This window comes from Anoplopoma fimbria, chromosome 16 (genome assembly GCF_027596085.1).
Source record: "Anoplopoma fimbria isolate UVic2021 breed Golden Eagle Sablefish chromosome 16, Afim_UVic_2022, whole genome shotgun sequence".
Classification (NCBI taxonomy): domain Eukaryota; kingdom Metazoa; phylum Chordata; class Actinopteri; order Perciformes; family Anoplopomatidae; genus Anoplopoma; species Anoplopoma fimbria.
The window spans coordinates 21,576,949-21,594,443 of record NC_072464.1 but is presented as its reverse complement, the minus strand read 5'-3'; the positions used below and the strand labels follow the sequence as shown (position 1 = coordinate 21,594,443).

The 17,495-nt window shown below is 38.2% G+C and overlaps 1 protein-coding gene across 2 annotated transcripts in view; it reads right to left on the bottom strand.

Moving 5' to 3' along the window:
- The window catches only part of ankrd44 (ankyrin repeat domain 44), a 35,355-nt gene extending 20,461 nt beyond the window's left edge, over nt 1–14,894 (bottom strand). For both annotated transcript variants that reach the window (XM_054614879.1, XM_054614880.1), the window contains exons 1-8: nt 14,342–14,894; nt 7,884–7,967; nt 5,803–5,881; nt 4,288–4,358; nt 2,742–2,942; nt 1,547–1,634; nt 583–725; nt 80–292 (exon numbers count right to left, since the gene is read on the bottom strand). In XM_054614879.1, coding sequence (XP_054470854.1) covers nt 80–292; nt 583–725; nt 1,547–1,634; nt 2,742–2,942; nt 4,288–4,358; nt 5,803–5,881; nt 7,884–7,967; nt 14,342–14,683 — 1,221 coding nt within the window. In that variant the 5' untranslated portion in view covers nt 14,684–14,894. The remainder of the gene's footprint in view (nt 1–79; nt 293–582; nt 726–1,546; nt 1,635–2,741; nt 2,943–4,287; nt 4,359–5,802; nt 5,882–7,883; nt 7,968–14,341) is intronic.
- Nucleotides 14,895–17,495: the final 2,601 nt, after the last annotated feature.

Genomic DNA, 17,495 nt, shown 5'->3' with positions numbered 1-17,495 from the left:
CAAAAATGAGTGTTTCTGATTCTGAAAACGGAGCTAAAAGATGGTGATTATGTTTTGACTTAACGTTCAGCCGGCGTACCTGTACGTTGACGTCAGCCCCGTTGTTGACCAGGAACTCCAGACAGAGCGCTCCGTGTGTGGAAGCGGCGGCAAAGTGCAGCGGGGTGAATCCCTTGTTGTTGGCCTGGCTGACGTTGGCGCCGTAATCTATCAGCTCGCTGACGACGGCGTCCTGACCGTTGTAACAGGCCACGTGGAGCGCCGTGTTCCCAAATGCGTTGCACTCATCTATCTGTTTTCAGGGTAAAAAATAAAACAATACCTGTTATTATGGCCATGTCAGAATGTGTTGGGTGTGGGAGTTTTTCCTCAATGGTGAAGCAGACTGAGAGTCATTGTATGTGTGTGTCCACCTGTACTAACTATCTTTGTTAGGACCAATTTAATTTAAGACATTGGGAGTTAAGACATTTTTGAAAGGTTAAGGTCAGGGTAAGGGGCTAGGTAATGCATTAAGTCAATGAAGGTCCTCACAAGTATAGAAAGACAAACGTGTATGTGTGTGTGTGTGTGTGTCCTTACCTCCACCGTCAGGTTCAGCAGGTGTTTGACGACAGCGATCTTCCCGCCGGAGGCCGCCGTGTGGAGGGGGGTGTATCCCCGTTTGTCCTTACAGCTGATCTCGGCCCCCTGACTCACCAGCAGACACGCCACGTCCAAATGACCTGCAGGGGGCGCAAAAAAAAGGAGGAAATTGACATGAACATGCAATGTTTTTGCTTTTTTTGAACAGACAAAAATACTTTTATACTAACACAACAAAATGCATCTTTTTTTATGGATATATTAATTAATTCATCGATAACTCTATGTAGCGTCAAAACAGTTTTAAGTTTCATTGTGTCATCACAGTTTTCCAGAGCTCATGGTGGCGTCTTTAAATCGCTTTTTATGTTTGACAAAAAGCCAAAAAATCCCACATTTTTGTGACTTTCAACTTATCCATTAATTAAGCCAAAACAGGTTATTTGTAACCTTTTTTTTATGCCAAATTTTTTATTTAATTTCCAGCGACTGCTTCGTTGTAATTGTTGTACAAACGACAATAAATAACTAACACGTGAATTATGCTTTTGAATATGTGTGGCTACTGAAATACATTTTTTCTAATCATTTAATTTTTTGTGTAAAATGTTTTCTGGTCAATATTTACAGTTATTTTTGATGTTCAAGTTCAACTGTTACTTATGTCATAACTTTTTAATAACAATATTTTATGAATCATTTAAGAAATATCAAGGGTTTTTTAAGAGCCTATGTAAACAAAAAAATAAAGCTTTGTCACAATAGTTTACACACTTTGATTGTATTGTTTCGTAGTAATAACTTTAAAGAGTGTTATGTTGCGTCTTGTTTCCAGCTCTAATGAATAATGACTGATGACTCAGAATGAGCCACTTAATCATTTTTAAAAATCATCTACTTCCTGAAAATAAAAGGCATTATGTTTGACACGTCTTTAACAAACTCAGTTTTTGTTTCTTACCCATGAAAGCTGCCCAGTGCAGTGCACGGCCATCTTTCTTATCGAAGGCGTTGATGTTGGCCCCTTTAGCGAGGAGGAGGTTCACCATCTGACAGAGGAAGGGGAAATTGGAGGTTAATATAAGATATATATACTTGTATTTTTGTGTTTGTATGTGTGATTGTTTGTGTCAGGGTGAGGATGCATGTGTGATTGTTTGTGTCAGGGTGAGGATGTGTGTGTGTGTGTGTGTGTGTGTGTGGGTTATTTCTTTATATAACAGCGATATTAATACATCTCATCACTCTGCTCAGTTCTTGCATAAACACTCTGGAGTGAAATAGAAGAAGCTGTTCATTCAGTTTGGCTTCAGAAAAATCTGCCGCCTCTCATTCTCTATTTGTGAATGTAAGAAAAGGAGCGTTTCAAAAATGAACAACCCACTTAATAACCCCAATGGCTCAACTGCAGCCGCCCACCTGTTTCCTTTAACCAAACTAACTCACGAAAATAGCACAAAGGCTGGTTACATCACAGCCTGTGAGCTGGTGAGCTGCACCAACATGCTGCAGAAGGAAAGTAGGATTCAGCGCTGCTAGAAGATTATTTAAACAGGCCCTATTGTGCTATTTTCCGGGTGCATATTTTTATCTCAAGTTACAGTGACAACATGTTTACATGCGTTAATGCTCATAATCCTCCTTGTTTTTCTCATCCTGACTGTCCTGCAGCACCTCTTCTCACCCTCTCTCTGAAACGCTCCGTTGTAGCGCTTGCTCCTCCCTCCAGAAAGCAAAGTCTGCTCTGATTGGTCAGCTAGCCCGCTCTGTTGTGATCAGTCAACGTTTCACATTTCAAAAAACTCTTCCTCCGGAGCTCCAGCTCGTCTCTCTCGTTTGTTGTTTGAGGGCCAAACTAGCCGGAAGGAGATTTACGTCACTTCTGTAACATTGTGACCTCATAAAGTTACAATATGACCTCATAAAGTTACAGAAGTGAAGGAGAGAATTCAATGGAGCCGTTTCAGGAGCTCAGGAGCTTCTGAGGAGGAGGATAACTCCTTTTAGGCGTGGACTTCAGGTTTTACACTCTACGGACATTTTACATGTACAAAAATATATATAACACACTAAAGAAGAGGGGAAAAGTGGTAAAGCATAATAGGGCCACTTTAAATTTACAGACAAAACGAAAAGTCAGTTACAGTCTGCAGTACCTCAGTGTGTCCATTGAGGGCAGCGTGGTGCAGGGCGGTGCGTCCGCCGCGGTCCGACACGTTGACGCTACTCAGCAGCGGGATGATGACCTCAGCGCATCGCAGCGCGTTGTTGGCTGCAGCGACGTGCAGCGGCGTCTGCCAGTTCTTGTCGCGCGCGTTCACGTCGGCCGAGTGGCGGATCAAAACTCGCACCGCCTCCTGAGGAAGAAAGTGTGAAGGAAGAATGTTCAATGAATATATGAGTTCTTTGTGTTTGTGTTATTTGTTACAGATAGTATTTAAAGTCACAGTAAAACAGCAGTTAGAGCATCTTTAAATCCTGCAATGCAACGTACTTCAGAGTGAAAAGTGGAGTTATAAGAGTGATTTCAATAAAATAAACATTCTTAATTAAAAAACTGACACAAAACTCGAGACTACAAGAATTACAACTGGAAGAAAAATAAATAAAAAACATAAATATATATTATACATGACTCAAAATGGCGACATCGAAACAGCTGCAGATAAATCCATCAACGAGACTGTATCAATGTAAAAAATGTGAATTAATTAACTTTCATTATTTGATGCTACCACAAAAAAAAAAACAGAGCAAATAAACGACAACTTAATCAGCTGGCTAAACAAAAACAGAACATTTTGCTGTTCTTATGCCCGGCTATTGTGATTGATTCAAGAGCACAGATAAGGACAAAAGGAGATTCATGGGAACCGAATAAACTGCTTTTAGTGAGGCAGATCCAATGAATGTAAGCGAAAGTAAAGCCAAAAAATCATATCAACTCTGAGGTAACATGGTGGGCAAAGAGACCTTCTATCATACTGAATTACTGCTCCTATGTTTTACTAAATCAAATTTAAATGTTCTATTAGATCTTTTAAATCATACGTTAGTTAGTATTCAACGTTATGTAGAAAGCAATAGGTTGTAAATGACTTCCTTTTTACTACGATAACTTGTGCAAAACATTAACTCATCGAATCCAAAGTGTAAAATATCCAACAATGGATTCAAAGTGTTTTATCCATAGCATGCACTGCAACTTTGCTAAAAACATTAAAATTCTTAATTTAATGAAGAAAGTAATGAGGTCTTCAACTACTTTATATGTTCCTACTAAAGCAAACTAACTTATAAAAGTTCCTGGAAGTATAACAAAAATTTCGCCACACCTCTAAACTTCCTCCTCCAGCTATTCCAGCCATGTTGAATTACTTGTTTGTGCGCTGGGAGTGACGGAAGCTGATGAACTGCTCTAACCCACATTCTTGACTACTGCTAAGGCAAAGATGTCCCAGTGTGGGCTGAGAATAGAGTGTGTGAGGCGTGCTGGGAGAGGCCGAAAATGATGAGTGTGCATGACGGCCTGTTTTCGGGTAAATACCACAAGGTGCAGCTCAGCTCCTTGACACCTGCAGCACAGCGAGGGTGTCTCTCTGCTGGAGTTGTTGTTGTTTTTTGGGAAAGAAGAAAGGATTTGGACTTGTGTGTGTAGTTGTGTGTGTGTTTGTGTTTGTGTGTGTGTGTGCGTGTGGTCACCTCGCTCCGAGAAGCCACGGCGCGATGGAGGGGGGTGAGCCACATGTTGTCCTTGGCGTTGACCCGAGCTCCTGCAGAAGCACACAGGGGCAGAAAAAAAGGTGTCAAGTTTAGCAACCAAACACTCATCGCTGCATGCATCAAATTAACAGTTGGTAGCACACACACAGTTATGGAAGTTTAACCTACTAACATTTAAGACCTTTTAAATGTCAAATTCAGTGAGAAAAATAAGATAAAAATGCTATTTTAGTACTGAAGAATGTGTGAAAAAGTAACTGCTGACACATCAGAAGTCCTATATGACTGGTGAACATTGTCATATCAAGAAAAGCGCTCCAAGGGTTGAAACACTTTGTACTTTATAAGACTTATGATACTACATTTAAGACGCAACTCCTTTATGGTCAATAAATCCCATGAAAAGGCAAAAAACAACCACAGTATCAAAGTCTAATGTATCTTATTCCACCGGCTACAAAGCTCCATTGTTATCTAGAAAAATAAATGTTAATAAAAATTGTAGCACTGGATGATTTAAATGTTGTTTCATACTTATTGTGATTATTATCTACTCAAGATATTCCTCATATTTTGGTTCATTGCGTAAAAAGGGAAAAAATGTAATACATTTTGTACTTCCTTGTCCTTCACAACTGCCTTTATCATTTCAAGCTTAGATTGTAAAAATAACTGTAATTCTGCATTACAATCAACGTTCACACTGTAGTTTATTTTGCTACAAATACACACTAATACATCAAATGTGATTTAATCCGCGGCTGAAAATAATCCCCTAAAAAATGTGCCATTTATACTTCCGTTTAAGTAATGCTTGCTAAAAAACTACAGTGCCCAGCTGTTTAAGAACCAGTTTCAATGTAAGACTTTGTGTTCCTGAGCTGTTTTTCAATGTTTTACTTCCTCTGTAGGAGCCAATGGCCTTGAGGTTAGGTTGAACAGGCAGAATGGGGAAGTCAGAGAGTGTCGAGAGACAAACTCACGCATTGATGAAAGTTTTGAATCCTCTACGGGTCAATTATTGCCATTTCTTACTGTTATAATCTTCTCCATCACTTCCACTTTCCTGCGCTGTCAAACTCTTTTCATTCACAATACATGAACAATGTTCTTTTATCTTGCAGCCCCCGGATGCCATTCTTAAAATATCATTCTGTTTTTCCGACCTACTATTGTGCAATCCACCAGCACCTCCCCATCATAGCCATTACTCCCAGTGTTTGCAGGGAGATTCTACTGATTGTTTCTATCAACCATCTGCTGGCTTTACTTCACCATCACCATCCTATCACTCTTGCAATTGATATTGTAATGTGTTGACAAAAAATCTAAAAAAACAAATCAATTTAGGTTATTTTAATTCATCAAGATCTAGAATCAAGGCAAATTTGCATGCATTTTTCTTTGGAAACAAGAAGAGATGAGAGAAAGATGGAAGCTGAAAACTCAGAGAGAGACAGAAACGAGAGAAAGGAAGTAGGGACGGTATTTTACCAGAGAGGATGAGGAGCTCTGTGATCTCGGCATCGCCCAGGAAGGCGGCTGCATGCAGCGGGGTTCGCTTCTCTGTGTCCTGAAGGGAGGAAGATGGTCAGTTGGTGCTTGTAAAATTGCAAAGGTACAGTTAGGTTTCAAAGTTCAAGGATAATTTATTGTCGTTCTGCAAGACAGGGTTGCACAACAAAATGCAGTTGTACTCTTGTGCATTAATGCATCACAAGACAAACATGACCAAAAAAAAACAGTAGTGCATTCTGTGGTTTAACAGTGGGGTTGTGCACATTAGCACTTTTTTATACAAGTGCTAATATGATAACCGACCATAGCAACACTTTTAGATTCCCCAATCCCCTGACCTCAGACAAAATATTAAACGGCAACCAGCTCCATGGAAGTGGAGCACCAGCATCAGAAAGTTTTTCCACCATGTTTGGCAGACTATCGGGAAATGTACTGTGGTGGCTGTGGCGTAGTGGAGAGCAAGGTAGTTCTCCAATCAGAGGGTCAGTGGTTCAATACCCGGCTTCGGCAGTCGATGTGTCCTTGGGCAAGACACTTAACCCCAAGTTGATGTGTAATATGCTACTGATTGCTTTGGATAAAAGCGTCTGCTAAATGACTGTAATGTAATGTACTGTATTACTTTATCTTCTACATTCAGCCACCATAAAGTGCACTTTAACTAAACTTTGCATATGAAATGTTTCTTCCTTTTTTCCCCCCTTTAAGTTTTTTTTGGGGGAGTTTTTTCTCCCTATGCAAAAGTTCAAGAACAGAGGATGTCGTATGCTGTACAGATTGTAAAGCCCTCTGAGGCTAATTTGCAAAATGTGCACCTCATGTATCAAGGACGTTGATGCAGCCTTTGCTCCCTGTCAACCTCTCTCCTCTCTACTATACAAAGGCAGAACATGGCCCAAAGAATAATGTTTAAAATTGAAAAACCTGATCCCATAAAACTAAATAACTTCCTGCCCTTTCACATGAAACACTGCTGGCTGTAGTGTTACATGTGAGTAATCCATGAGTCCACCATGGCACCGAACAGAGCAGGCTGTGATATCAGTTCACAGATGATGAGCTGAGGATCAGTCACAGGGCCATAAAGTTTCAACACATCCATTGTTCCTCTCAGTTAGCTCTAGACTAGCTCAGACCAACCCCACATGTCCACGTGACTCGGCCGAGTGAATCCTCTCCAACAAAAAAAACTAATCTAGAGTGGACAATGACGGTGACGAGGGAGTCCTGCAACCATCAGCAGACGCAGGAGACTGAATACAGCGGAGAGTCCACATCCTGTGCTGCCCGGCTACAGACATGTGTTCTGCATCTTTATCCATATGATGTAAACAAACACACGCTCTGAACTCTGGCTTCACTGACTCTTGACCCTTGGGTGCAGGCTGCAACAGGAAGTGGGGCCTGAAGACGACCGCCGCTGAGTCAGGGTTTTTTTTTCCTAATGGCTGATTTTGAGCAGGGATACAAAAAGGAAACAGGATTTCGAATCTGCTTATAGATGTGGATTTGCATCAAATTAAATTTGGTGATAGACAATTATACAGAGTTTTGAGGGATACTAATTCCTGTGTATTAATATGAGGGTGTAGTAAAGTTATTTATGTTGAGTTATGGCCGTAATAATGGTATAAATACATGCAGCTATTGGTAAAATCCCATAAAATTGTGCAGGATCTCTCAGTGTATCTCACAGGTATATTCAGACAGACAGTTTGAGAAAAATAATGGGTTTTATGAACATTAAAGCATGTAAACATGTTCCCGTAGAAACCCAAAATACAAATATGAACCTGAATATGAGCATGATATGTCTCCTTTAAAATTTGAAATTGGGAGAACACTTGTGGAACAGACTAATTTAAGGTGTTTTTTAGGGTAGCTCTTCTGAAACATCTGATGTGTCTAGACCCTGTGTGTGTGTGTGTGTGTGTGTGTGTGTGTGTGTGTGTGTGTGTGTGTGTGTGTGTGTGTGTGTGTGTGTGTGTGTGTGTGTGTGTGTGTGTGTGTGTGTGTGTGTGTGTGTGTGTGTGTGTGTGTGTGTGTGTCCTCACCAGAGCATTGATGTCTTCAGACTTGTATATGAGCATGCGGATCTCTTCAGGGTCTCCGCTGAAGATCGCCTGGATGAGAGGAGGCTGAGGGGGAGAAGAAGAAGAAGATGAGAGAACATTCAACACATGACCAGACGCAACATGTCAGCCGTGCATAAACACACATGATCGACTTAAACACTCTGGGAATTCATCAGAGTGGGGGCGATGTGACGAAACGGCGTGTTAGGGGGAATATTTCCTGGACGTTATACAAGAGGAGACCGGGCACGATCCTTCCCACGGTATATCTCACTGTGTGTGTGTGTGTGTGTGTGTGTGTGTGTGTGTGTGTGTGTGTGTGTGTGTGTGTGTGTGTGTGTGTGTGTGTGTGTGTGTGTGTGTGTGTGTGTGTGTGTGTGTGTGTGTAGGGGCAGCTGCTTGACTTTAAGCCGCTGTGTTTACAAAAGCTGGAGCTACTTCAAGACTGCAGCCGACTAGAAAACTGTATACAAAAATGTTCTTTAAGATCAACTTGTGTTTTTTACAGTTACTCTCTTCTTATATAAAGATGGAACCAGGATGTGTGCAGAGAAATAGAAGATTCTTTGTAGATACAAATCATAAAAATAAAATGTCTGTGGAGGAAAAGGATATCATGAAGGGCAAAACGTGGAGGTCATGTCTCTGAAGCCCTTATTTTCTTTACCAGATCACAGATAGGGGGTAAATAGAGGCCCTGAACACACACACACACACACACACACACACACACACACACACACACACACACCACACACACACACACACACATACATACATACATACACACACACACAGAGCAGCTATCAATGTTAATCAGCAGGATACTGTAGGTTTTACAGGAACAGAAGAAAGCGTGGGCCTCTACTTAAGTATTGAACTTAGCCCTAGTATACATTCAAGGTATTTGTACTTGACTAAATTTTCTTTTCATGCCACTTCCTACTTCTTCTCCACTACATCTCAGAGAAAAATACAGTCAAATAAAAATTAAATAAATAACTATTTCAGTATTTATGTAATGGGAGATCATTTTAATGATGCATTTTTAAACTGTATCATCATGTAAAGGTTTACATTATTATAATATTGGGTATTTGTAAGTGTAAAGAATGTGTTTTCATTATAAAATGCAAAAAAGTGTTAAAGAAATTGAGATTTTTTTGCAAAATTATGTGATATAGAAGTAAAAATTAAATAGTAAGAGGTATATAAAAACTAAAATAGAATATAGGTAAAAATAGAAACTATACACGTGCAATGAAAGACAAAATTACAATGCCAAAGTGACAGTGTTGTTATATGATTAATAGCAGCAGAGTAGGTTAGTTTCATTATTAAGATGAATGAGTTAGAATAATAATATAGTATGCAATGCAATACAAAATAAATGATACATAGTTTAGTAAATGTTGTGATGTATAGTATAGTATAGATATAGTACAGATATAAAAGGTGATATGAAGTATAATACAACATAATATAAATCACTGGTATGGCCCTCGATTTATTGATTAACACCAACAGGAAAGCTGCAGGTTCGAAGTGTGACTGATGAATCAGACCTATATGAAGCCTCACTTCACTTCCTGTGTGCCTCCTTCCTCACTTCCTGTTGCACAGCTTCTCCTTCTCAGAAACAAGAGAGAGGAACCACAGAGGAGCGTTTCACTTCTGCTTTAGAAAAAACTGTGCACACACAAGTATGAACGACGTGAGAACACTTCCTCGTCATACTTCCCTTGAATTAGATTCTGGCTTAAAGCCACATCATCACATCGTAGATTACCCAGGTAACCATGAGGGCACCTGGGTAAATGATAGGGTTTAGCACTTTAATGTTGCAGCTGGTATAGGTTTTTTGTACATTTACATATATCTATATATATAAATATCATTATATATGGATCTAAATATATACGATAGATGTAGTTGACATATATGAATAAATGATGAATCTACTACAAACTGCGACTTTCTTCCCATGCAAAATTATCTTTCAAATTGACAAGCATCATATGTGTAATAAACTCTATTCAAACTGTTAAAAAGAAAAAATCTTCTTTCACCATTGACTACTATTCATATCTTTCTGAAATAGGGTCCTACGGTGATCAACCGGAAGGGGCGGGACTTTGCTGCTCTATATTTGACTCTGTAAAATAGCAGTATATCGTAGCATAAAATGAAAGTACTCAAGTAAAGTACCTCAAACTAAATGTACATAGTCTCATTCCACCACTGAGTAACTGTATACATAATACATTTTAGATATACTTCAGTGCTCCTTTTTATTTCTACCTTTGGTGCTACTTTTATGCTTAATTTATTGTTTATTTTCTATTCCAATTTAAATATTTAAATATCTGTTTACATGTTTTATTTCATTGTGCAATCCTGTTTTGTAATAATGGTAATAAAATCTGAATGTGAAACGTCCAAAGCTGTAAAGAAGTGATTCAGGTTTAATCCATGTTTACTTGAGATACGAGCCTGGAGGACGGAGACATTAAGGGTAGAGGGAGTGAATGAGGCCCCAGCTGGAGAGCAGAAAACTGGGGGCTGTGCCTTTAAATAAGCAGGCAATGCTTGGCAGCATATGGCCTCTTTAGCTATGCTTTTCTTTCTAAGCACTCCACATGCACTCACACACACAAACACACACACATTCACATCTCCACGCACTAAAAACTCAGCTGGCAACAGTCGCTTGTCACAGTTCTGTGTCTGTGATCGCCATGGAGACCCGGGGAGACTGGTGCTGGCACGAGAAAGGGAAGGAGATTTAGGGAGAGTGAGCATGAATGAGAATGTTTCCTAGAACACATACCAGCGCCGAAACACCGACCAGTACTGGAGTTTTCTTAAGGCCGATAAATACTTTAGAATAATTAGAATCTGATACATCGGTCTGGATTTGTTTTGGCGTCAACAGTTGGTAACTAACGTTCAAAGACATAACGGAAATATGCTTGGGGCTGCTGTATTTAAGAGTTGAGCACCAAGCTTCACAATTAAAGGTACTTCCTGTGCAGTAATTTGTGATTAAAGAATAACTTCTAATCTAGTAGCCTTTACAACAAAAACATTAAAAAAAATTGTGAAAGATGTAGGCCAAACTGTGAATATATCTTTTAAAAACGTAATAAAGTGTACCAACGTTACTTCCAAAGCTAAAAGTTAGCATAGCATAAGCTATCTTTATTGAGGGTGTCAGGTTTGAAAATGATTGTGTTAGACAGGTTTAGGGCTTAATCACACACACACACACACACACACACACACACACACACACACACACACACTGAATCAGTCCTGTTTTGTGTCTCCCTCCATCTCTTCCTCTGAAGGCCTCTAACTGGCTAATTTCTTTCCCCTCGGGGTCAACGACACACTTCTGATATCCTCACAACAGTTAAGTGATAAATCAGAAAACCCCACTATTACTGCACGTTATTATGCCCCCTCAGTCTCCTTCTCAAACTGAATGTTTCAACCTGCTGACACAGGCGACAATAAAGGAAACCAATGTCAAAAACCACAAATAAAAGAGGAAAAAACACAGGAAATCTGATAAGCGTACATGCGTACATCCACTACAGAGACACACTCGCGTCCGGAAAGTCAAAAGTCAACAACTTCCTGTACTTCCTTTGTGTTCTGTTTGGTGGAAAAATGATGTTTCTACACCCCTAAAAAAGCCATTCAGTATACCTATTATTATGTATTTCCATAGAAAATAAGCGGTAGAAAAATAACTCAGAACTTTTACATCAATACTACAGTGTAGAATACTCTTTCCTTCTGTCAAACTATTATCTAAGCAAAAGTACAAAAGCATTAGCATTAAAATACACTTAAAGTACCAAAAGTAAAAGTACTCATTAAGCAAAATGGCCCATTTAAGGGAATATATTCTATATCATTGTATTAAAAATTTGCTGCATTAAGGTGTTCATTACTTTTATGTTGCAGCTGGTAAAGGTGGAGCTAATTTTTTATTATTTTATAGCTTAATCTATAAAATTATAATATCGAAATTAAATCTATGACTATATTTAATATTTTATTTAATATATTATCTTTGTGATTAATGCATTCATTTTCTATGAGGTATATATTGTTATACAATGCATAGTAATGTTAAATATGTCACAAATAAAACTGGAAATAAATACATCATCATTTATTAGTTGATGTATATTTTGTGCTAATAATCAAAATCTGCAAAGTATCTATAGCTGTCAAAATATATGTTGGAGTAAAAGTACAATATCTGCCCCCAGAATGTGGTGGAGTAGAAGTTTAAAGTGTTAAAACACTCAAGTAAAGCACATGGATTAACACTCAAGTAAAGCACATGGATTAATTATAGTACTTGTAAATGTACTTAACAAGAGAACATCAGAAGATTGTGCCTATATATAAAGACTAAAGACATCAAAGCTGAACAAAACCCATTTTGACCTTTACGTCTTTCCACCAGTTTGACCCTTGACCTCTGGACAACATCTGTAACTGCAAAAGCTCCCAGTAACATGAAAAAACCAGCTGAGCAGAACTACTTTTTTTTAAAAAAGAGTTCCTACAATAGCAGATTTTCATGTGACCCACTCTTGATCATCACATGATGAAAGACACCACTGAGCTATCCGCTGAGCTGACTTCATCCAGTTATCATCACCATCATCGGCATGTTGTCTGAAAATAACAGGAAGTACCTCCGTTCTGAGTTACATAATGAGAAAACTGTTCTTCCCCTCCTTGAAGTTAACGACAGATCTGATATGACTCGACCGACGAGGCTGCGTCAGATCAGAGGAATCTACCAGCACGTTTCACGTTTTTCATTTCACTCCTCTTTCTCTTCTGATAACAGCTCAAGTATTGTTCTTAAGTGCAATTTTGCGCCACTGATACTGTCCTTAAGTACGTTTACATTCTATGTAACTTTATACCTGTACTCCACTAAATCTCAGAGACAATGTTGAACTTTTTACTTCACATTTATCTGACAGCTTTAGTTACTTTTCAGGTTTTTTATCCACTTCCTGTCCAGTAAAAACAAAGAATCTCCAGATGTGTTGATATTGAATGTCTGTGATAAACTGCAGGATGAAGTGTTTTTTTATTTGTTGATATTTATAATAATTTAATACGTCTTAAGATAAATAAACTCCTTAAGAAATCCTGTTAGAGACACTAGTTCTCAGAAGACAGAGACGCTACAAACATATATTGATCTTATAGAATATGATGCACTGCTGTAGATTAAACTAACCAACAGGATATAAAGGAGTTACAATGCAACATACATATTAATGCAGCTGTAAAATTAATACAGAAACTTCAGATTTATTAGTAAAACAATGACAGGGAACATTTTACTGCGCTATGAATACTTTTACTTTAAGTACTTTAACTACATTCTGCTGATTCATACTTTGTTAGTTTTTGAATGCAGAACTTTTAATTGTAGTGGAGTACTTTCACAGCGTCATATTAGACTTAAATAAAGGATGAGTACTTCCTCCACCACTGCACATCACCAAACCTAAAAGTCATGGCATGACACAGCAGATTAAAGCTTCCACATTAGTCAATCCTTTACCATTTCCTGATATTTTATGAACTAAGCAATTCATTGATTAGAGAGAAAGAAATATACAAAGTAATAAAGAATGAAAATAATAATAAGTTGCAGCCAAATCTGATCTCTTTCAGATATGTGAGCTTGACACTCTTGACCTTGACTCAACAGTCTTTGTGATAAGATCCATTCATTAACAGTTGTGGAGCTTTTGACTCTGTCACACAATCAGACAACACAGATGCACATTTTCAATTCTCCTTTTTTTGAACACTTTGAGGACTTATTGTTCATGTTTATGTAAAACTATGATTCAAAACCTGCTGATGAGCATCATGTGACCAAATCAAAAAAGCTCCAGAGCAGCTACTAAATAGACCTTGAGGTCTGAAATATGTCTCCTTGGCATGAAATCTTATCAGAAATACTTTTCTGTTCATGCATTTAGAAGTCTGTCACATTGTGCACATTTCTTTGCAGCTCTGTGGACACATGAATGTGCTTTTAGCTGCAGATAAATCTTCATAATTCAGGATATTTGCGGAGTGTGCAGCTCTGATGCGTTGCGGAAGGAGACCGAGCAGGAAGTGTGAGTGAAGTGGGCTGTCCTAATTTAACGGAACACCGAAAATGTTACCAACCAGAAAAAAAAAAAAAAAAAAAAAAAAAAAAAAAAAAAAATCCAAATCCAATATTAATATGCAGCTTTTTGCACAATGTCTCCATTCTGCAGGAGGAACACCCCAAACACACAACCTCCCAGTGGAGACACAAAGACATTATAACATTGCATGCATATGGGATGTGGGATGGATGTGGTGCTAAGCTAAGCTGCTATTAGGTCTACCTGGTCGGCCAGTTTGAGGACAGCCATCTCTGGGTCCGCTCCGACGCACCGTGGCACCGACGCACCGACGCACCGTGGCACCATGCGCAAAGACGCGCTACCCGGACTTCCCCTGCAGCCCTTCAGCGGCCCACAACAATCCACTGGTGCTGGTGGTGTATACTGGTGGTGCTGGTGGTGGTGGTGGTGCACCCAGGCGTCTATCCAAGCCCTACACCATCCACACAGAGCTGCCTCCTCTCCCCGGTCTGCAGAGCCACAAACCTCCCCGGAGAGGCGGCCAGGCTGAACTCTGCTGAGTGGAGATCTCTCTCTCTCTCTCTCTCTCTCTCTCACACACATTAACACACACACACATTAACACACACACACACACACACACTCTCACACAGGAAGTTGGAGCTCGTCTCTCCTCCTCTCAGATGCAGAAGTGGAGGAGCAGCTTCCCTCAGCATCAACAACAACCGGCACCTCCTCGCTGCTGCCCTCCACCGGACACCAGGGGAGGGTTGTGTTATAAAAGCACCTCTGCAGAAGACTGGACTGATGCATATGAGGGTTATATGTGTTTTAAAGGTTTTTCTATTTTTAAATGATGTCTTATATTATTGCACTGTGTTTATCCTTGTTTATTCCTTGCATGTGCATTTGATTTTTTTGTAATAAACAGTTTTAAAACGAGACACAACAGGTTTCATGAACAGATCAATAATGAGATTTTCTGCATCTTCCAGACTACATTTGAAAGAAAAAACATCCAAAATACATATTTAGTTGTTTATTATTCTACTTTGAAAAGTTATAAAATCACCACTGCAGAAGACTAGACTTGCATATGAGGGTTGTCTTATATGTGTTTAAAGTGCACACTACTGTTTTTAACATACTCTGATTGGTTTGTTTACCATATTTTATTGTGCATTTCTATATTTTCTATTTTTAAATGATGTCTTATATTATTGCACTGTGTTTATAGTTATGCACAATTCACCCAGCCAAATTCCTTGCATGTGCATTGTTTTTTTGTAATAAACAGTTTTGAAAATGCTTAAAACGAGACACAATGGGTTTCATGCACAGATCAATTTTGAGATTTCTGCTATTTTGCTTCCATGACATGTCATCTTTCAGACTACTGTGAAAGAAAACATCCAAAATACATATTTAGTTGTTTATTTTACTACATATAAAATACAGAAGACTACTAATATGAGGGTTATATGTGTTTTAAAGGTTTTCTACAGAAATGACTGGACTGATGTTTATTCCTTGCATGGTTATATGTGTTTTAAAACGAGACACAATTTTCTATTTTTAAATGATGTCTTATATTATTGCACTGTGTTTATAGTTATGCACAATTCACCCAGCCAAATTCCTTGCATGTGCATTTCCATTTTTTCTATTTTTAAATGATGTCTTACACTATTGCACTGTGTTTATCCTTGTTTATTCCTTGCATGTGCATTGTTTTTAATTAAAATCACTTATTAAATCACCACTGCAGAAGACTGGACTGATGCATATGAGGGTTATATGTGTTTTAAAGGTGCATACTACTGTTTTTAACATACTCTGATTGGTTTGTTTACCATATTTTATTGTGCATTTCCATATTTTCTATTTTTAAATAATTATGTCTTATATTATTGCACTGTGTTTATCCTTATGTTTCACCCAGCCAAATTCCTTGCATGTGCATTGTTTTTTTGTAATAAACAGTTTTGAAAATGCTTAAAACGAGACACAACAGGTTTCATGCACAGATCAATTTTGAGATTTTCTGCTATTTTGCTTCCATGACATGTCATCTTTCAGACTACTGTGAAAGAAAACATCCAAAATACATATTTAGTTGTTTATTTTATTACTTTGAAAAGTTATAAAATCACCACTGCAGAAGACTGGACTGATGCATATGAGGGTTAAATGTGTTTTAAAGGGGCACACTACTGTTTTTAACATACTCTGATTGGTTTGTTTACCATATTTTATTGTGCATTTCCATTTTTTCTATTTTTAAATGATGTCTTATATTATTTGTGTTTATAGTTATGCACAATTCACCCAGCCAAATTCCTTGCATGTGCATTTGATTTTTTTGTAATAAACAGTTTTAAAACGAGACACAATGGGTTTCATGCACAGATCAATTTTTTCTCCTAAATTCACCAAAAGTTACCATTAGATAATCACACATTTGCATATTTAAACATAACATTTCAGAAAACTTATAATACAATACAAGTTTATTGCTCTTGACAATATTTTTTGATTTATGGAGCGATACAAAGAGATATCTAAAATCCCCTCTGTAAAAACCTTTGACTCTAATATGTCTACAAAATAGAACAAGAATTTTGAACCTGGCTTTATCCAATGTTCAGATTTATGCTCTGGAAATGGATGCAAATTAGCACATATTTAATAAAAGATGCGTCCTTTGCATGATTATAAATACATTTCAGTAAACTGGTAATGTAATACATTTTTACTTAATCTAATTAATCAACTTGGGTTATTTCATTTTGTTGAAGAGACAAAATTAAATAATTGTTTGGTGGAAATTATAAGATTTTCCATCAGAATTTAATTTAATTTAATGGCTGCTAAATGAATGTTCTAGTTAAACATGAAAAACACTAAATGGTTACAAAATAAATCACAAGAATGTCCCTTTAAGAATTAAGAAGTCTAAATTTAAGGTTTCTTTTTTTATTATTTGTTGCTCTTCTTCATCATCATCACCATCAAAAGTAAATTATAGATAATCTCAGTTTATTGTCCTACGACATCACTGTTCGTGTACACGACGTTTCACTGCGGAAACATTTCTAATCACAGTCATCTTCCCTTCAGGGGGCCGGTTACCTCCCAGTGTTGACTCAACACACACACACACACACACACACACACACACACACACACACACACACACACACACACACACACACACACACACACACACACACACACACACACACACACACACACACAGCAGCAGAGACACCAGCATGCATTTTTGATGGTTTTCATGGAGATGCATTCCAAAGGTTACAGGGGGAGGAAGCTGAAGATAAAAACATCAAAACGTATCAGTTCAGGTTGTTTTTTATCCACAGAGCAGATTATTGGTCCAGACCGAAATATCTCA